The sequence below is a fragment of the Chelonia mydas genome, chromosome 2 (assembly GCF_015237465.2).
Source record: "Chelonia mydas isolate rCheMyd1 chromosome 2, rCheMyd1.pri.v2, whole genome shotgun sequence".
NCBI classification, from domain to species: domain Eukaryota; kingdom Metazoa; phylum Chordata; order Testudines; family Cheloniidae; genus Chelonia; species Chelonia mydas.
Window position 1 is genome coordinate 5,506,614 of NC_057850.1, and position 21,341 is coordinate 5,527,954.

The 21,341-nt window shown below is 48.0% G+C and overlaps 1 protein-coding gene across 7 annotated transcripts in view; it reads left to right on the plus strand.

Annotated features, from left to right (window-relative positions):
* TOP1MT (DNA topoisomerase I mitochondrial) overlaps positions 1–21,341 on the plus strand; it is a 53,309-nt gene that overhangs the window by 25,793 nt on the left and 6,175 nt on the right. For 5 of the 7 annotated variants that reach the window (XM_043538985.1, XM_043538984.1, XM_043538987.1 and 2 more), the window contains 12 exons: positions 1,269–2,758; positions 6,115–6,230; positions 6,752–6,873; positions 8,619–8,741; positions 10,102–10,289; positions 11,245–11,389; positions 13,453–13,596; positions 14,425–14,610; positions 16,328–16,396; positions 17,795–17,909; positions 18,754–18,881; positions 20,060–20,154. In XM_043538985.1, coding sequence (XP_043394920.1) covers positions 1,269–2,758; positions 6,115–6,230; positions 6,752–6,873; positions 8,619–8,741; positions 10,102–10,289; positions 11,245–11,389; positions 13,453–13,596; positions 14,425–14,610; positions 16,328–16,396; positions 17,795–17,909; positions 18,754–18,881; positions 20,060–20,154 — 2,921 coding nt within the window. Of the gene's footprint in view, positions 1–1,268; positions 2,759–4,272; positions 4,559–6,114; positions 6,231–6,751; positions 6,874–8,618; positions 8,742–10,101; positions 10,290–11,244; positions 11,390–13,452; positions 13,597–14,424; positions 14,611–16,327; positions 16,397–17,794; positions 17,910–18,753; positions 18,882–20,059; positions 20,155–21,341 lie in introns of those variants that run through there. The other 2 variants (XM_027831620.3, XM_027831622.3) reach the window with 2 other exon arrangements.

Genomic DNA, 21,341 nt, shown 5'->3' on the forward strand with positions numbered 1-21,341 from the left:
CCCTACTGGGTCAAACCAAAGGTCCGTCTAGCCCAGTATCCTGTCTTCTGACAGTGGCCAATGCCAGGTGCCCCAGAGGGAATGAACAGAACAGGGAATCGTCAAGTGATCCATCCCCTTTCTCTCTTCCTTAGCTTCTGGCAAACAGAGGCTAGGGACACCATCCCTGCCCATCCTGGCTAATAGCCATTGATGGATCTATCCTCCATGAATTTATCTAGTTCTTTTTTGAACCATGTTATAGTCTTGGCCTTCTCAACATCCTCTGGCAAAGAGTTTCACAGGTTGACTGTGCGTTGTGTGAAGAAATACTTCCTTTTGTTTGTTTTAAACCTGCTGCCTATTAATGGTTCATTTGGTGACCCCCTACATCTTGTGTTATGAGAAGGAGTAAACACACTTCCTTATTTACTTTCTCCACATCAGTCATGATTTTACAGAACTCTATCATATCCCCCCTTAGCCAAGATGAAAAGTCCTAATCGTATTAATCTCTCCTCATACGGAAGCCATTCCATACCCCTAATCATTTTTGTTGCCCTTTTCTGAACCTTTTCCAATTCCAATATATCTCTTTTGAGATGGGGTGACCACATCTGCATGCAGTATTCAAGATGTGGGTGTACCATGGATTTATATCGAGGCAATAGGATATTTTCTCTGTTCTGATCTATCCCTTTCTTAATGGTTCCCAACATTCTCTTCGCTTTTTTGACTGCCGCTGCACATTGAGTGGATGTTTTCAGAGAATGACTCCAAGATCTCTCTCTGGAGTGGTAACAGCTAATTTAGACCCCATCATTTTATATGTATAGTTGGGATTATGTTTCCCAAGGTGCATTACTTTGTATTTATCAACATTGAATTTCATCTGTCATTTTGTTGCCCAGTCACCCAGTTTTGAGAGACCCTTTTATAGCTCTTTGCAGTCTGCCTGGGACTTAACTATCTTGAGTAGTTTTGTATCACCTTCCTGTTTACCCCTTTTCCCAGATCATTTATAAATATGTTGAATAGGACTGGTCCCAGTACAGAGCCCTAAGGCTCGGCAGTGCTACCCGGTGTGCTTTTGTCACCTGGTCTCTTTGAACCTGATCTTCATATAAAACTTCCCTGAGTCACCAGTGCATGCGCCTGGTTATCTGTGGTTAGACTGAGAAGCACCTGCCATGTGTGTGGGTACCAGAGCATGCCCGTGAAGATGCACTTACAAAATCTAGGCTTCTGTCTGCTAATTTTAACCCCCCCACCCTTTTTTTGTTGGTAAGGTTCCAAGACACCATGGAACAAAAACCAATGGGGTTGGTGATGAGAACGCGGCCTTCTCTGGAGAGCTGGATGGTTCAGCTGAGGAAGTGGACATTATAGCCAAAGGCAGAACAAAAGGGGAAGAGGGGGAGAAAAACACTGAGAGGGAGCCAAGTTCATTCATGCCTGAGGGGCAAAGAGGGGAGAAACGAGTCACAGACAGGAAAAGAAAAAGGGAAGAGGAAAAGGAGAGAGGGAGCAGGGAGCAGAAGGAAACTGAGCGGAGGAAGAAAGAGATCAGAGAGCAGGGGAAACATGAACTAAAGGAAAGTAAAGGGGGTATGAGTAAGAAAGAGAAACCTAAGAAGGAAAGTGCTTATGGGGAGGGAAAGGATGAGGAGAAGAGAGATGGTTCAGAGCCCAGTAAAGCCAAGAGGGAGAAGGGCATCACTGAAGCCATCTCTGGAAAGGGCGAAGGGCCAAAAGAGATGGGAAGGCAAGAGGGTCACCCTTGGTTGGAAAGAGCAAAGGAGTCCAAGCAGATGAAGAGTGAGGATGATGCAGAGGGATTGGATGGGGGTGCTGGTGATCTAAGGGAAAAGGAAAAGCGAGGGAGTGAGACAGCAGGGGAGGTGGAGAACAGGGCCAATACAGGGGAGGATGAAATACAGACAGAAAGAGGAAAGAACAGAATGGAAGAGAGAGAAAGGGCAGAGGGAGAAGAAAAGCCTGCACAACGGCCAGCAAGAGCAGCAGAGGATGAGGAGAAAAGGGAAGGTAAAGACATAGAGGGAGAGAAAAAGAATGTCAAAGCAAATAAGGAAGTGAAGGCGGGAAAAAACCAGAAAGAGAAAAGGCAGGAAAAGAGGGAAGAAAAGATAAAGGAAGCAAAAAACAAGAGGGAGAAAAGGGAAGGAGAGAAGAACAAAGAGAGTGAAGAAAAGACAGGAAGGAAAAAAACACAGAAGGATAAAAAGGTGGAAGATGAGAAAGAAATGGAAAAGGCAGAAGATGGGGCAATTGACGAACAAGAGGGAAGGGATGAGAAAGAGACTGAGAATAGAGATGATGTGGAAGAAGAGAGGAAAAGAGAGGACAAAAGAATGAAAGATGAAAAAGAAATTAAGGAAGAGGAGGAGGAGGAGGAACAAGAGGGAGAAGGATGGGAAAGGAATGAAAGAATGGGAAGTGAACAGGAAATGGAGGAAAATAGCATTAGAGAAGAAAAGGAAGATCAGATGGAGAAAGATGAGATGAGGGAAACAAAGGAGAAACAAGGAAATGAGACGAACCAGGCCAAGAAAAAAAACAAGGAGAGAACAGCGAAAGATAAAAATAAAGGCACAGAAGAGAAGGGAAGAAAGAGCAAAGAGAAATCCAAGGAGGTGGAGAATGAGGGGGGATCAAGGAAAAGGAAAAGCAAAGAGGAAGGAGACAAGAAGAAACACAAGAAATTAAAGAAGGAGGAAGATGAGAAGGAAAAGAAGAAAGAGGAAAACAAGTGGAAGTGGTAAGCTTTCTGTGGGTTACCAGAGTGTGTTGGTGTTTGACCTGGGGGGAGATGTCAGGGATTATAGAGCCAATGGAATTTTATACTGATATTTTAAAATGTCAAAATATCAAATCTTATGAACTTTTTTTGTGGAATTTTTCCCGTTTTCCAACCAGCTACAGAGGAGGTCACATATAACTTTTTGGGGTGGGGGGGGACAAAACAGGAAAAATGCATGGAATTTTTTTGCTACATTTTTCCTTTTTTCTAACCAGCTTTAGCAAAATATACCCATGCATGTGCATTATAGAGCAGTGGGTGTAATTTCAGTGCATGGGCATCATCTCATTTATTAATGCTGGCGTGTTTGCCTCACTGCTTTAAGGGAAAAGAAAATGGTTAAAAATAAAAGGGCGCGTGCAAGATAGAGAGATCCTTATACTGTACCATATACACAGGTTTCAGAATAGCAGCCGTGTTAGTCTGTATTCGCAAAAAGAAAAGGAGGATTTGTGGCACCTTAGAGACTAATTTCAGAGTATCAGCTGTGTTAGTCTGTATTCGCAAAAAGAACAGGAGGACTTGTGGCACCTTAGAGACTAACCAATTTATTTGAGCATAAGCTTAAGTGAGCTGTAGCTCACGAAAGCTTATGCTCAGATAAATTTGTTAGTCTCTAAGGTGCCACAAGTCCTCCTTTTCTTTGTACCATATACAGTATGTTTAAAAAGCACCTGCTATTATTGGTGTAGCCAGCAGATGTCACTGTGTGCTGGAGTTTTGTCACAGGTGGCTAGCATTCAGGTGGTAGATCAGTGGTTTTCAACCGGGGGTCCGCAGAGCATGTCTAAGGGGTCCCACGAAAGGTGGTGGTTACCATAGAACAGGGATTTTCAATCTGTGGCATGGGTCCACAGACACTGTCTAAGATTTCCAAAGGGGTCCGCACCTCCATTTGAAAACATTTAGGGGTCGGCAAATGAGAAAACCGCTGGGTTAGAAGATAGAGCCATCAGTTGGATATTGTCAAGGAATTTTTAACAAGTCCCATCTGCATGATGGTCCATTGCTTTCCTTGCAGAGCTGACCAGTACTTCCCTCAGCAATAATTTTGCTGCAGTTCTTAAATTATCTGGAGTCCAACCCTGTTTTAAATGCTATAATTTGCATTCCCCCTTGGTATGGGGAATCTTATTTAATGATCCTACCTCCTTGAGCGGAGGGTATCTTTTGATTACTCGCTGGACAAGTGTGGCTTGGCTGAATGAGGTGGTTGCATAGTAACTAGTTAGCTTGCACCATGTGGTCCCCACACTGACACACGTCTGTGACTACATTTCCCAGGATGCTGTGCTGCCCTGGCATTGAATGAAGTCCAGCGACCTGCAAATTGTTTGGATAGGAATTGCATTTCTTAACTTTTTTTTATAACAAGTGCCATTCTCTCAAAAGCCATGCCACGCTGGAGTGACCGGCCTTTGCAGCTCAGCCCTGGGGGAGCTGTGGAGGAAGGTGATGAAACACTTCCACGTGAAAGGTCATGGGATGCAACCGAGCTGAGACTGCTGTTAGCATGTGGCTGGCTGCAGAGTGCCTGGCTCTTGCATGTGGTCGCTCTTACCATGGAGGTGTCATAGCAGCTTCTGCCATGTGACATGACTGGATTTCGGGCATGTTCCAGCGTGGTGGGGGGCTGGTTAGACAAGCCCTGGGTCATTTTCACCCCAGTCCTGGCCGGGGGTGGCTCAGCAGCCTCCAGTCTTTGATACGCTTGCAGGTCAGTGCCGCTCGCAAGGGAGTGGTGAGTGGCAAAGCCAGGTAAGGTGGGTGAGGTGAGATCTTTCACTGGACCAAGTTTCTGTTGGTGAGAGAGGCCAGCTTTCGAGCTACCCCGAGCTCTGCTCCAGGTCTGGGCACCGTCCTCAGCGTGTCACTGCTAAATACAAAGTGTGGGACAGATTGTTTAGCATAAATATGTATTTCCAGGGACCATTCAAGGTGAAATGGCCTGTTCACACCCCTCCAGTCATAGGGGGGCAGGAGGTGGCGAGAAACAGCTGGGGTTATAGATTGTTGTAATAAATCGAGTGTCTCTGTTCGCTCCATGATTTTTAGTGTTTAGCAAAGTTATGAATGCAGGTTTCCTTGGAGGATGAGGGACTGACGGGTCAGATGTGGACTGATCGCTTTGGGAAAAGTGTTCCCCCACAGGTGATGTGGTATATTTGCCTTCTATCATTTGCCTGTGGGCGTTCATTCGAAAGCGTAGCGATTGTCTGGTTTCACCCACATAGTTGCTATTTGGGTCCGTGCCAATTTGGGGGGCCCTGCAGGAGCGCTGAAACCTGGGCAGAAGTGGGGGGCCGCCGGCACCGGAACGGTGACCCTGCCCTCCTAGCCAAACCAGGCAGAGATAAGAGCCGCGAAGGGTGCCTGGGCCAATATGGGGAGCCCTGGACCCTCCACCTGCCCTGGGAGGGGACTCCGGGGGCCCGAGAGCAGCCCCCAGCCTGTGTCCCTGACTCGCGGATGTGCCGCCCAGGGCAGGTGGAGGGTCTGGGGCTCCCCCACAGCAGCCCGGGCTCCTTAGGCGGCTCTTACCATGCCCGGCTCCAGCTTCTGGCCTGGCCAGGGGTGAGGCCTCATGGGGAAGAGGAGGAGCAGGCATTTAGGGACTCTGCATAAAACCAACACTGTGGCTCTGGTTTTTAATTGTTAAATGTGGGATCTAGAAGTGATTATAACACAGCTGGGTTGTCTGACACTCTCCACCGTATTGTGGTCAAGCCCCACACTGCTTATCCGCCCTTGCCTCCTACCAGGCACCTGCTTCACTCCACTCACCCTCCATTCGACTGCTTCTCCCATCTCCATGCCTTCTGTCCAGATGCTTGTGTCACCGTGGTGTCGGAGCATGTCACCATTACTAACGGATTTTAGACTCACCACACCCCTGTGAAGGAGGGCAGTATTATCCCCATTGTGCAGATGGGGAAACTGAGGCACGGGGTGGCTTAAGTGACTTGCCCAAGGTCATATAGGGAGTCAGTGGCTGAGCTGGGATTTGGACTCAAGTCTCCTGAGTACCAGTGCAGCACCCTGTCCACTAGAGCTAGACCATCCTCCCTAGCCTGGTTCCTTCCACACCATCCCCCTACCCATGGGGTACCCTCCTCAGCTGATCCACAAGCCCTCTGCTCCAAATCTTTTCCTAAGACCCATTTCTCCCACGATGCCTACAGGAAGCTCACCGACTCGGTCCCCACTGTGTCCTGGGCTGGTGGTATCCCAAACGGAGCAGTAGGGAATTGAGGATCTGAGTAATGCAAGTGCTGAGATGCTCCCCAACCATTCCCGATGTTTTTCTCTATAAGGTGGGAAGAGGAAAAGACAGACGATGGGGTGAAATGGAAACAGCTGGAGCACAAAGGCCCCTACTTCGCCCCTCTCTACGAGCCACTCCCTGACGATGTCAAGTTCTATTACGACGGTGCGTCCTGTTTTATCACTGATGCTGCAAAACGTAGCAATATTCATGACACGGCGCAGCTCGTAAAATGGGCCGAACAAAGAATACGGTTCGTCTGAAGCAGACTGTCGCTCGCTCTGAGATGAGAGCCTACGTTAACCAGTCAGTTCAGGTCCACGGGCCTGGCAAGAGGCTAATTTTGCAGCCTCTCTGATTGCAGAACGTGGTGTTAAACATTGACTGTTTTTTAAAAGCCAATGCATTTAGAGTAATCCCGGGCATTCAGAAATCATGAGATTGTCGTGTCGTGTCCTCCCCCCCCCCCCCCCCCCCATTGGTTTGCAAATTGTGGAAGAAAAAAATTTCTTTGAAAGAAAATAATAAATGATGGGGTTGGGGGAGGGGTAATTGCCTTACGGTACGCGAGCCTTTAGGGTTAATTCGCTTCACGCTTTCAAGTGTTTCTCCGCAGCCAGCTTGGATGGAGGGGGGATTCAAGCAGGCGGGTGACCGATGATAAAGCACACTGTGTTCCTGTACAGGCAAACCCATGAAGCTGAATGTGGCCACGGAGGAGATTGCCACCTTCTATGCAAAAATGCTAGATCACGAATATACAACCAAGGAGATTTTCCAGAACAATTTCTTCCACGACTGGAGAAAGGTACCTGCTTTGTGGGCCCGTAGTCACTGCTCCTTGGCCATAAGAACGCACGTGTGGGGGGCGGAAGGCTACGTCTCTAGGGGGCGGAGCTGAGCTTGCGGTGCATGGCCTGTGCTGGGAACGGTAAGGGGTGTGTTTATGGGTGGAGCAGGAGAGGGGATGTACCGTGAGGAGGCTTAGCATTTTCACGTCATTGCTTTTGTGGGTTTGAGTCAAGAGGTGTTTTGAAGCATCCCGTCCCGGACTGCTTCACGTTAGTTTTTGGGTATTAATTGCCTAGGTTTTTTTTAAAAATGTTTAATAGGAGGTGGGGTTAGATGAGAAGGGGGAGGGCAGGGGTGTGAGTGAGTGAGAGAGCGAGAGAGCGGTGGTGGGGGTATGAGCTGGGTTAAGCCTTGTCATGGGTTGAGTTAAACCTCATTGGAACTGGTGTGTGAATGTGTCCTTCACTTAAGAGACAGTTAAGGGGCCATGCCTAAAACAAGGCTTAATAGTCTGCCCAGAAGCTCGCACCATGTGGGCAGGGGGTTCACTGGGTTTTGTTCTGCCTAGTTGCGTGTCTGTGAGTGCGGGAAAACGTCGAGCTGGGGGCAGACGAGGACCAGATCGAATGAGGCAGAGAAAGAAAGCTTAGCAAGAGCCTATAAGCTCAGTGTAACCCTGGGAGAAGCATAGAGAGAGAGTTTGGGGGTCTGGTGCTGGCTAAAGAGGTGTAGGGCTGTAAGCAGAGAAGCTAGCCTTTCAGCATTCCTTGTCAATAAACCAGATGGCATCAAATAAAATACCAGACTCCATCCACAGTTTCTGCTCTCAGCTGGAACACCACCAGGTCTCTGAACTCTGACTAGCCGCTCAGGGGCAACCGTATTTTATCATTCAGCAGCTACACGTGAGCACTTCTATGTTGCAGGAGAAAATCTCACAGAACAGTGACTCCTCTCAGAGCAGGTTTTATGTGCACCTGGCCACTGGCGATAACACATCCATGCCCAGCAACCCCATGTAGATGGGGCTTGTCTGTGCCTGGCTTGGAATTTCTTCCCTGTCTGCTCTGAGCTGTGGTTTAGTGCTGCTGTTCCACCCCAGAGGTGGTTGCATTGCATGGCTGTATGAAGTGATCCCCATACACAGACTTCGAAGTATTCAGTTTTGATCGGTAAATGTGGATTTCACCAAACACGTGCGATCCAAAGCAAAAAAGGTTCCCACCAGTAATTGAAATTTACAGATAGGCAAAGTAAGAAAAATGGTGTTTGAGAACTTAGTAGAGTTTGGTTTAAGGATATTCACTTGGTAAGTTTTGACATGGAGTGTTGACAGGTTTTGTTTGAACGGTTATAAAGCTTCAACTTTTTGAACCTCAGCAGCAGCTGTCATTAAATAAACATTGTTTGACTCCCCCCCCCCCCCCCCCCGACACACACACAACTGTGAAAGTTTAAATCAAGAAAAAATTGGACAGAATGATTGCAAATAAACAAGGATATTATCCACTGAAATTATAAACAAATAAACATTGAATTCTGTCAACCCTGCCTGTACACAGGCCCAGGCTTTCAAAAGCGGCCACTAGTTTAGAAAAATAAACGTTTCCGATGCAGCGAAGCCTAGCCTAGCACAGCTGCCAACCTGCTGATCGGCAGACCCTCCGGACAGCAAGATTATTTCCCCCCCGTGTGGCTTATCCCCCGTCGAAAATGAGATTTGCCTGCCTGTTCTCCAAGTCTCTTCTGGCTTTTGCTCAGGAAATGACCTCAGAGGAGCGGAAGAAGATAAAGCACCTGGAGAAGTGCGACTTCAAAGAGATGCACAAGTACTTTGTGGACAAAAATGAGGCCCGGAAAGCTTTGTCCAAAGAGGAGAAACAGGTTAGGAGGCTGTTTCTAATGACTCCTGTGGATGGTTGGTAGAAATTTAGTCTGGGTGTGGGGGGCTTAATTTCCCTTATGCCAGCTGGTGTGCTTCACTCTGGGTGATTGGAAAATTAATACTTCTGATTCAAAATCCTGAATCTTTTCTCTGTGCCCGGGTAGTCATCGATAACCTCTTCCTGTTACCCTCCTTCATCCCTGCCCATTTCTCACACTCATTTGCTGCATCTTGTCTTAAAATAGGGCAGGGGAAAACTTATTTTTCAAACCTTTCTGGGTAGAGACATGGAAGCAAAGTCAGACTCCAGTAGGTTTCAATTCTCATCCCTCAAACGCCCATAACATTTGCCTTTTTGGATTTGTGTCTGTGGAGTTACTGGCCAATTCTCCAGAAGAAAGAATTTGTTTCTGATGCAACTGCTCAGACTTAGGCTCCTGTCCTGTTGACTTCACTGTGACTCCACACAAGCATCAAGTTCTGCGAGTGTGGATCATCTGGCAGGGTCGTGACTGTTCGAATTCTGTGAGGACACATTAAGCCATTCGTCACGTCCTTATCACTGAGCGTACTTGGGCTACCTGTGTGTGTGTGTGTGTAATGTACTGGCTTTAGAGGATGTAATCCTGTCTCTCTCCTAATGGCTCTACCAGCAATGATAAAATCCACGCTAATTACGGGCAATCCGTGAAATTGCTTGTTTAGCTCCAGTGCACTGGGGCTTGTGCTTTTCCTGTCCAGGCTTGATCCGTGATCACAGGTGCTGACTTTTATTTCTCCCGGTGGGTGCTCCACCCATGCTCTGCCTGGAGGCCCCGTCCCTACCCCTTCCCCGAGGCTCCACCCATGCCCCGCCTCTTCCCGCCCCCATTACGCCCCTGAGTTCGCTCGCTGCTCTCCGCCCTTCCCAGAGTGCCTCCTGCCGGCCGCCAAACAGCTGATTGTTGGCCCTGCCGAACAGCTGTGGCTGGTGGGTGCAGTGCACCCTCTATTTTTTGGTCTGTGGTTGCTTGAACCCTGGAGCACCCACGGAGTCGGCGCCTACCTTCTGTATCTATACAGCCAGGGATCATTTAACAATGTACCGATTAATACTGGTTCTGCCTCTTCCAGTCCCCCTGCTTCCGAAAAGAGAGGGTTGACTTATTTCCAGCCATTGGGTGTCCACTCACGGCCAGTGCTGGTGATTGCTGGCAGTCGGTTTGAAACGCCATAGGAAGGGGCTTAGGTTTCTGATTCTTAAAGCTCTTGAATTTGTGAACCAGCTTTCTCCTGGAAGACCCGTGGGCAGTGGTAGGCGCAGTACCCGGGGTAGCACTTTGGACTGGTGTTTTCTCCATGGATTGTTTTTTAAATCAGAAACTGAAGGAGGAGGCAGATAAGATCCAGGAGGAGTATGGGTACTGCATCCTCGACGGGCACCGGGAGAAAATAGGCAACTTCAAAACCGAGCCCCCCGGGCTGTTCCGTGGGCGCGGGGACCACCCTAAAATGGGCATGCTGAAGAAGAGGATCATGCCGGAGGACGTCATCATAAACTGCAGCAAGTGAGTGAGTTTCCATTAGCTAGAACGTAGCTCTTCTGGCCAGCTCCTCAGCTGGCGTCAATGGACTTTGCTCCATTAAAGGCCAACATTTTCTCCCCGGCGTTATCCCTGGCTTTATTCAAGTCACTCTGCAGCCCGCCTGCTTCCAGCAGGGCTAAATCACTGCTTTGCTCTACTGTTACTCCTGAGATTTAAATTCACATGGGACATCGTGAGCCTCCTTCTGAGGAGTTTTCCCCTTTCTACACGACAGGTACATTTCACAGTCAGATCCTTCGTAGATACAGATGGAGTGGCCCAGGAGTAGCCAGTCAACTCCAATTTCACATCTGACCAGGGGTTTCTTATTAAAGCTTTGCAAAGGAGAAACACGTGTTGCGATGCCCTCATTGCTGCTTTGGGAGGCCTGAAGAAAGCCCAAGAGATTCTCTCCCTACCCTGCCCCTCCTGCCCCGAATCCTGCTTGTTTCTACCTCAGAAATATCAGGGACGCAGTTGTCAACGTTTTGCTTGTTGGAGGACTGCATGGAGGGCTGTGAGCTGCGGCTTGGAAACTTTCTGAGCCCTTCGTTAAAGAGGGCAGGGTTAGCAAAGAGCGTTTCTTCCTTGGATTTGAGTCAAATAAGTGTTAATCCGATATTATGAAGTTTGGGTAAAAAGGTCACGTCCCTGCTCAATGAGTTTCAATTGCTTGGCGTACCCAGTAATATCAAACCCACTACTTCTCCAGTAAAAGACTTGGATGTTTAATATTATAACTCAGCAGAAAGTCTCTTTACTCCTTTACAAGAACAAACCTGGCCCATCCAAAAAGAAACCATCGGGGCTCTAGTCCATTTTTTCCCCTTGGTTGGCGTTTTGTGTCATTAGCATTGGGTTGGTTTCGGTTGGTCTTTGAACAGAAGGGCCCAGGGGAATGGTTGTAATTTTGCTTTGTATCCTCTCCACCCACCAGGGACTCTGAAACCCCCAAGCCCCCATCAGGTCACAAGTGGAAGGAAGTGCGCTGTGACAACACTGTCACGTGGCTGGCTTCGTGGACTGAGAACATCCAGAACTCGATTAAGTACATCATGCTGAACCCTAGTTCCAAGCTAAAGGTGGGGTGTGCTGTTCCCTGTCAGACCATCTGTTTGCCATTTGATTGACCCCTTTTATGCCACAGTCCACGAACATGCCCATAGAGGAGCAGTTGGCACAATCTTCTGTGTGCCGCGTCTTTGTGTATTTGTCCGGTGGGACTGTCAGTGCGTCGTACGGCTACCCCAGTAACATCACAAGCCTTGCGAGAGAAGCTAGAGACTCGTGAAATTGGAGGCTTTTGCAGTTATGCCTCTGATTTTGGATTTGTACGGAAAAACCTTTCTGGCTTAAAGAGAGGCCAGGTGGCCTAATGGATAGAGCATTGGATGGGTCTCAGGAGACACGGGTTCTATCCCCGTCTCTGCGGGTAAGCCCCTGTGAAATCTGTTCCTTTGTGTGCTTTTACCCTATACTATACTGATTTCACGGGGGAGACCAGTGTTTCTCAAATCGAGGGTCCTGACCCAAAAGGGAGTTGCGAGGGAGGTCACACAGTTATTTTAGGGGGCTCGCAGTATTGCCACCCTTATTTCTGCGCTGCCTTCTGAGCTGGGCAGCTGGAGAGCGGCAGCTGCTGACTGAGGGCCCAGCTCTGCCGGCAGCAGCGCAGAAGTAAGGGTGGAAATACCATACCAGGCCACCCTTCCTTCAGCGCTGGGCTCCCGACCAGCAGCCGCCGCTCTCCAGCTGCCCAGCTCTGAAGGCAGCATTGCCACCAGGAGCAGTGCAGAATAAGGGTAGCCGTACTGCAACCCCCCCTACAATAACCTTGCACCCCCCCTCCACACAACTTCTTTTTGGATTAGGACCCCCTACAATCACAATACCATGAAATTTCAGATTTAAATAGCTGAAATCATGAAATTTACCATTTTTAAATCCTGTGACCGTTAAATTGACCAAAATGGACCGTGAATTTGATAGGGCCCTGTTATAATGATTCACTAAGATGGGTAGAACATGGCTGGGGAGACTGTTCTGTTTTACAGTAACCCAGGCGATGGTGGTTTTGATAGTCTGAATGGGCCTGTATTGGGCTTAATATTAGCAACATGCTTTGTTCTCCCTTTTTACTTTAAAAAAGGCAGTTTAAATCCAGAAATGTTCTACAAATACAACAGGGTGGTTAATAAACGTGCAAAAGTCAGGGCACAATGTCACAGCTTTCATTGTAGAGTTAACTCAGCTACGTTGCATTTCGGTTCACATTGAACAATCTGTTAGTAATCAAATATTATAGATGTGCAAAAATGGAGAGTTAGTGCTTTATCATTGCTTGATTTATATTCTTAATCTTCTAACAATGAGCCGCGCGTTAGCATGATCTTCTTACAATAAGTGCGGTGAAGTCAGTGCTGGTTCAGTGCTTCTGCACAGCCATCAGGGGGCGCCCAAACCATTCTTCCAAAAATTGTCGTTATTCCTCTTTAACTTGAGTGACATGGATAGGTGATTTTTTTAAAAAAAATCAGCCGAACACTGAACAGTATTTGGAACCTGGACAGCGTTCTTAATGATTTTCTATCTTCAAAGTAGGTCCAATCTGGAACCAGGCACTTTCCTTGTACAGGGTTTTATTCCTGGAGCAGATTAGGAATTGTTTGACACAACGGTTTTGGCTGGAAAGGCCGCTTTGTCAAAGTCAAACAGTTTCCATGGGAAAGGGTCTGCTTTGGTTGATTTTCCTACACCAAAAATTTTTTAAATAAATCATTTTTTTTTAATTGTTGAAATGAAAAACTCTGGTTTTCGGGCTCAAAATAACTTTTCACTTAGAAATTTAAGCTAACTCTAGCTGGGGAAACAATGGTCAAAATCCAGACAAAATGTTTTCAAATGATTGAAATGAAGCGGTTCGATTGACCTGAACCAGTTATTTTTTAAGATGTTTGATTGGTGAAAATTTTAGATGTCGACTTTTTGCCCCAAATCCAGGATGGGAAATTTTTTGAATGATCTCGAAATGTTTTGCAGGATGGGAAAGCAGTATCTTGCCTGGCTCTGTTTATTACCTGTGACAGTGGCCGGGTGGCAGTGGATGGTGTTCAGGGCAAGTGGAAACATTCATTTTTCCTTCCAGGGGGAGAAGGACTGGCAGAAATATGAAGTAGCCAGACGTTTAAAAGATGTAGTCGACAAGATCCGCTCTCAGTATCGTGCAGACTGGAAATCCAGGGAGATGAAGAAACGGCAAAGATCTGTGGCCCTTTACTTCATTGACAAGGTGCCGGCTTGCTTCTCTGTCTTGTTGGGCTGTTGCTTGTAAAATTACTTTATCTGAGGTGCATTCACACTTGCTGGTAGCTGTGAGTCATGGGTTAGCCCACGAGTGGAAGCCACTCGTGGTCACAGAGAGCGTGGGAGTGCATTGTGATGGGAAGTGTCTAGAGCTGTCCGTGAAAGCATGCTGGTGATACAGCATCATATGGACTGTTACACACATTTCCTAGAAAAAACAGCCCTGCCTTTGCTACCCCCCAGCACACACTGATTTCCAGCGTGCGTGCGATGCTTGTCAAACCTGCACAGACGAATAAGGGACACTGCATCCGCTGACAACAGAGTTCTGTGTTGTGAGGGTTATTTCAATGCTGCTGCTTGTTGCAGGGAATTCTCCGACTGAAAATAGGGCTGTATTATCCTTGCTGCATGTAAATGCAACTGAGTCTGTGTCCTCTTCTGATATCCCTCCCCTGGGCCATCTAATTCCTGAACTATTTCCTGCCTCTCTCCGGCCTAGCTGAAGGCGTAAGCATAATGATACATCCGTAGCAAGGGCCCTTGAGATGCTTTCCTGCCAGGGCATTTCTGCCCAGCTGTTCGAAGGGCTGTAAACATGAGCATAAAGATGAATGATGGAGCAAAGAAACTCAAGATGCTAATGGGGCATTTAGAGTCTGTGGTGATTGGGGCTGTGCCGACCCCGCGGTGGAAAGAAGTATACAGTGTGTTTCTCACAGCATCGTGGCCTCTTTAGCGCTGTTTTTGGGGGGAGGAGGTGTATAATGGAAGATTAGGGGTTTCCATCCCTCCTCTGCTGTGTCCCTCCCAGCTGGCCCTGAGAGCCGGTAACGAGAAGGAAGAAGGGGAGACTGCGGACACGGTTGGCTGCTGCTCCCTGCGTGTTGAGCACATTAAGCTGCACCCAGAGCTGGACGGGCAGGAGCACGTTGTGGAGTTTGACTTCCTGGGGAAAGACTCGATCCGGTATTACAACAAAGTGCCTGTGGAGAAACCGGTGAGCAGGGCTGGAGGGAGGTTCGCACGCACTCCCACAGGTAGCTAATCGATCCACAGTGCCTGTCCATCTCCCTAGTACCTAAGCGTCTCACAATCTTTAATGCATGTATTCTCCCAACCCCCATGTGAGGTAGGATAGGGTTATTATCTCCATTGTACAAATGGGGAAACTGAGTCAAGGTGGGACTAAGTGACTCACCCCTGAATGCACAGGGAGGCTGTGTCAACGCAGAGACATGAACCCAGGTCTCTCAACTCCCAGACTAGTGCCCTAACCACTTGGCCATCCTTCCTATAAGAGCATAAGAACGCCTGTGCTGGGTCAGACCAATGGTCCATCTAGCCCAGCATCCTGTCTTCTGACAGTGGTCAGTGCCAGGTGCTTCTGCGGAATGAACAGAACCAGGCAGTTTATCAAGTGATCCTGCTGCCTATTAATTTCATTGGATGACCCCTAAGTCTTGTATTATTTGAAGGGGTAAAAAACACTTCCCTGTTAACCCCCCCCTCCCCCCTTCATGGTTTTATAGACCTCTGTCATATGCCCCCTTGGTCATCCCTTTTCCAAGCTGAACGGTCCCAGTCTTATTAATCTCTCCTCATACGGAAGCCATTCCATACCCCTCATCATTTTTGTTGCCCTTTTCTGTACCTTTTCCGATACCAATATATCTTTTTTGAGATGGGACGACCAGAACTGCACACAGTATTCCAGGCGTGGACATACCAGGGATTTATATAGTGGCATTATGATATTTTCTATCTTATTATGGTCTCATTTCCTCAAGAAAATTGAAACGAAATATTGACACTGGTCTGATTGTCAACTCCAGCCTGTCGTGTGCCGCCATCAAGGGCCGGGCCCTCAGCTGGTGGAAATCAATGTAGTTCTGTTGACTTGAGATTCACACCCGCTGGAGACCTGGTCCAACTTTTCTCCTAGGAAAATGGACTCGAGCTCTTCTGTGTCTTAACACTTCTGAGCTCAGAGGCTTTATTTTCGGTCGCCACACCTTCTCCCCCCCTCTGCTTTGTAGTTATTGTCACCATACTGGGTGGAGTCAGTGTAGTTATTTGTACCATGTACATGCGGATGTTAGTTTCCTCAGACCATCCAACGTCATTGGGTTTGCACTTGTAAGTTGGTGAAAGATGCTGAAATACACTTGAGTGACAAGCTTTTTAAATCACAAGTTACAGTATAGAGGGAAAAAGTGTACTGGGCCATATGTCACTGGCCTCTGTGTATTTAGGGTAATGCTTTTCTGTCCTCATTGACTTCAGCCTAAATTAGCAAATGATTCAAATGCATCATTATCTAGTGACGGCAGAGAGGCACCTGGGGTCTACACCCTATGCTGCCACGCTGTCAATTGGCAAGAGCGTTATCTCTGTGTCCCTTTTCCTGATCTATAACATAGTGTGATACGCACCTCACAAGAGTGGTAAGGCTAAATGCAGGTGGGTAATCTTGTGTCCGAGGTAAAAACATTTGCCCAAGGTCACAAGAAGACAGTGGATAACCTGGGGATTAAATCTAGGAGCCCCAGCCTTCAGATGGAAGATGGTGCGATATATCCATCACGAGAGTATTGAGGCTTAGCTAACGTTGCTTTGGGATTCTGGGATGAAGAATCCAGTGGAGGGTAGCATCCATGAGAGCTGCCACCGCACTTTTGCATGGCCCTTTGATGTAATTCTTCGTGTCGTTGCAGGTGTTCAAGAACTTACAGTTATTCATGGAGAACAAAGACCCAGGGGACGACCTCTTTGACAGGCTGAATGTAAGCTGGATTCGTCTTGCTCTTGAAACCGAGGGGCCAGTCGTGCCGACTTGAGCTAGGCAGATAGTGCAAACAGTTGCCCCAGTCTTGCCTGCAGCACCCCAAGCTAGTTCAGTTCCATACTTCCCTTGAGCAGAGAGGCTGCCAGACCCGGCAATACGGTGTTTGCATAAGGGGGTCAGTTGGGTGAGGCCCCTCGTTTCATTTTTACCCATGACCTTGATTTTTAATGCCCGTCTTCTCCCATGATTAGCTAGTGCAACCCGCTGTGTCCCCCAGCACCCCACTGTAATCTTTGATTTCTCAATCCAGTTGCTGCGTGAGTAGTAACTCGGCAGCTGGGCTTTCTGGACCCCGCGCCACGATGGCAGACCCGCTGTCTCCAGCAGGTTATAAAACTGCCTGCAGCAGCTTAGGACAGCTCCAAACGGTCCAGGGGTTCAAAGTCTGCAGAGGACCCACAGTCTTGAGGCCGTATTTAGACAGAGCCAAACCTTTCCCTCGCCGACAGGGCAAGTGCTATTTCCTGAGGGCAGTCATGCTGTCAGAAATGGCCTACATCCACCAGTTTCTGTGGGGGTAGCCTGAGCCACCCTTCAGAAAAGAGGCTAAGTAAGGCTGGGCCTTGAGACTGAGGGCCTGCTTCTCTGGTGCCCTCCACCTGTGCAGAGTGGGGGTTTAACCTGACCTTTCTGACGTGTGAGAGGTTTTAACACCTCTCAAGGTGCAGGGCAATTTAGAGCCTGGCCCAGAGCCTTCTGTGGTTTCTCTCCTGGAATCTGGCCTCCTGCCGAGTTGTGTTAGCCACCAGCCCATAAATACACGCTAACGAATCATTTCCATTTCTGTGGGCACTTCAAAGACTTGTGAGCCGCCCTCTCCCAGGCCACCTCAGCTTTTGTACCCAGTCTGCTCCCCTACGCTGCATTCACACCCCCCAAAACATTGTGTCTTCAGATGCGTGTTGTTTCTATGGGAGGGCTCTTATCTGTGAGGCCAAGGATGCCTAGCTAAGTAACTGGGTCCTGTGACAGTTTTTGACCCCCCCCAGGCACAAACACCAGTGGTCTTGGTGTTTAGTATCTGCTTCTTTTGATGGGACTGTGACTCCATGTGGCTCAGCAGTATAAATTCAAGCCGATGTTGGATCTGATCATTAGCTAGTGCAGATCCATTGAGTTCAATGGAGCTATGCCAGTATACTCCATCCCGTATACTCACCAATTTCAGAGCTGATGTGCAAAATGACAAGAAATCTATGCACTTCTCTGCTCCTCATCACTGTAGTTTTTTGTGCCTAAAGTCTGCCCGCTTACAAATAAAAGGGAAATTGAAAACCAAGCACTTTATTTTCCCGCTTTTTACTAATTTTCCCCTCTGCCTTGTCTCTTTTTTCAGACAACGGTCTTGAACAAACATCTTCAGGATTTGATGGACGGGCTGACAGCCAAGGTGTTCAGAACATACAACGCTTCCATCACTCTGCAGGCGCAGCTGAAAGCACTCACGAACGGTAAGAGAACGTTTCCTTCGGCAGCTTGTGGAACTCATGGCCACATGCCCATAGCAACATGCAGTTAATGTGAGTTAGGCTGAAAGTTATCAAAGCCTCTGAGATACCAAATGAGTGTAGTAATAGTCAGGAAGGGAATATTTTTTTGCCTTTGCTGCACAGTGGATTAGCGGTATTATCTTGGGCCTATTGTTTTGCCTTGCTCTGGAACATGAGTTGTTAGCTATCTCTGGAGGCAAGATACTGGGCAAACCCTATGCACCCCCGGGCCCTCTTTCCTTCTTCTGACCTCTGATACATCATAGGGTAGCCCGTGATTTTAGTTTATTGTTCATTTATTATGTGATGTTATGATTAACATGTCATATTTTATATAATTATTGTATGTTAAATAGAGTTAAGTTGTAGGATTATAGAGGTATAAGATTGAGCAGTGTGTCGTTGATTGATTTCTGTAGTTATAACTGGTGCATGGATGTATATAGGAGTCGGGTATGCTGTGACATTCATAACTTTGTTGGCAACTTCAATACAGTGGATAGAAGATAGTGGGCCTTGCGATTGTCTGTGTTACTTGCCTGTGGTTTCATCTGTTCCGATGAGCTCTAGATCTAAAACAAGCGGAGATAATTCTGTTTAACTTGAGGCTGTAGCTACCAGAGCTTAACCCTCAATGGTGTCACATAACACTGCTAAAATGAACCTGCAATAAAAATAAAGGCTGCAGATAAATAGGTATATCCTGTAAATCAGTTAAATTTTTTCCCGTCTTGAAAGCCTGTAATTTTTACCCTCCTTCCAATTCCTTTACCGGGTGCTTAACAATTACATTGTGTTTTTCCAGCTGAGGACAACGTAGCAGCAAAACTCCTCTCCTACAACCGAGCCAACCGAGCCGTGGCCATTCTGTGTAACCATCAGAGAGCCACACCCAAGAGCTTTGAGAAGTCGATGCAGAACCTCCAGGCCAAGGTAACAGAGGAAGGATGCTGATAACAGCCCGAAGAGTTATTGCTTCTGTGTATCAGATGTGTTTCAGGGTTGCTAATCCGGACTTTGACCAGGTGCTGTGTGGTCTGGGGGAGTTTTTGTTTTGAAATTACTTACCGGGCATCAAAAATGATTTGAGGGCTGGAAAAAATGCCTCGCGGAGAGACTTAAGGAGTCATTCTGTTTAGCTTATGAGAAAGGAAGTCAAGAGGTGCTTGATTACAGCGTAATGGCAGGAAAATCCTGGGTACTAACCAGCTCTTTAATCAGAACAAGAGCCGGTGGCAGGAAGCTGAAGCCAGCCCAATTCAAATTAAAAACTGGACACACATTTTGACCAGTGAGGATGACGGAACTCAAACACTGGAGCAAACTCCCAGGGGAAGCGCTGGGTTCTCCATCTCTTGATGTCTTCAGATCCAGACTGGCTGCTTTTCTGGATGCTTTGGCCACGCACGAGCGATTGGATTTGGTACGGGGGGTAACTGGCTGAAATTCTATGGCCTATTGTGCAGGAGGTTGGATTAGATCTGTGAATTCAGGGTGCTTTTCCTTAGCCCCGCCGGACAGTCCTATTGATGTATCCCTTACATTTCTATCGCTTAATTATTTCAGTGTCTGAGCTCATGATCAGCTGTCTTTACTTGTTACACTGCCGTAGATTAGAGTTTAAGGCCAAAAGGAACCACCAGATCATTCAGTCCAACCTCCTGTATCTCGCAGGCCGCCAGCAGCACCCGGCACCCACACACCAAACCCAACAACCAGAATTAGACCAAAGTATCACAGCCCTCAGGAAAGCCAACTAGTGCATGTCACAAGCAGAGAACAGGAGGGACTGAGGTGCACCAGTGCCCGAAGCTCCTGCAGTGGCCACAGCAGGAGTCGTGAGCTCTCTGAGCAGCGAGGCTGCTTTCTGAGACCAGCTCTGTCCATCTTTTTACCATGCGAAATGCCTAAAACCAGGCCAGCAAAAAGGGACTGGCCTGTGGGAGATGCAACACTCTGGAGAAGGTGTGATAGGAAACCCAGGGTGGAGGTGACAAGGAAACCCAGATGGAGACGAGATGGTGGCACTGGGTCGCCGTTGGGGTGGAAACGACGTCAGGCCTTCTCCGGGAAGAAGGGAAGTTCAGGGTAGTTTGTGTTTGTTTTCCCAGATCGACGCCAAGAAGGACCAGCTGGCCGAAGCGCAGATCGAGTTGAAAAGAGCCAAGGCTGATCTCAAAGCCAAAAAGGATGTGAAATCTAAAGCGTGAGGATCTCGTTTATCACAGTCTTTGTAGGCAGAGGGAAGCGGGCAGGACTGGGGGCATGGCTAGACTATACGATTCAGCTGACTTAAGTTAAGTCGACATACAGCCACCGCAGTAATTAAGTTGATTTTTAATGTCCACACTATGCTCTTTCTGTCGGCGGTGAGCATCCTGACCAAGAGCACTTGCAGCATTTTAACTGGCATTTTGGGGCCCTTGCAGCCGGAGCCCCGCTGCCTGGGCCTGACAGCCGGAGCCCCACTACCCAGGCTCAGGCTCTCCTCTCTCTTTTGCCCCCCACCCCCACCAATCCCTCACCACGCAGTGGGGCTCCGGCTGTCAGCCCCGGGTGGCAACAGTCAATGTAAGCACCACACAGTGTCTGCCCGGACATTGCGTTGATCTAACTACATCGACCTGAGCGCTATGCCTCTCGCGGCAGTGGAGTGAAGTCCGTGTAGCGGGAGAGTTACATCAGCGGGAGCGACGTTTTAGTGTAGATGCTTGCAGAGTTAGATCGAGGTCAGCTGCCTTATGGCGACCTAACTCTGTAGTGTACACCAGGCCTGGGTGATACGGGATCCATGGACTGGGGAGAGGGATCGGGCTTGGTAGTTTTTCTTAGCCTTGTTTTCAGTTTCTCCTGCCACTCCGAACTTAGAAAACCCTTGCTGTGAAGCATCAGTGTGGGAGTCACTGGGGGCCATCATGACTTTGAGGATGTTCCTTACTAGCATGGCCTGCTGGTTAAAAATGAGCTTCTGACCTGGCTCGTAGGCCTGGAGCCTGCAAGAGTGGAGGGTGAGGGGGTTTCTTTATGGGAAATCATCCTGTATAAAGGCAGGTTTTGGACACCGCGAGCCGCCCACCTTTATGGATGCTCCTGCTAAAGTACTGCCCAGACAAGTGGCACATGCTTCAAGCTTCTTGTGGATAGAGACATTTGATCCGGCACAAAGCTGTGCCCTTGGCTGGAATAGGGGGTGAGGAGGAGGAGGAGCACTGGCATTGATAGAAGGCACCTTTGCCATCCAGCAATGGTTTCAGAGCTCTTAATCGCTTCACTGATTTCCCTTCTGGGGACTAAAAAGAAAAGGAGTACTTGTGGCACCTTAGAGACTAACCAGTTTATTTGAGCATGAGCTTTCGTGAGCTACAGCTCACTTCATCGGATGCATAGCATATC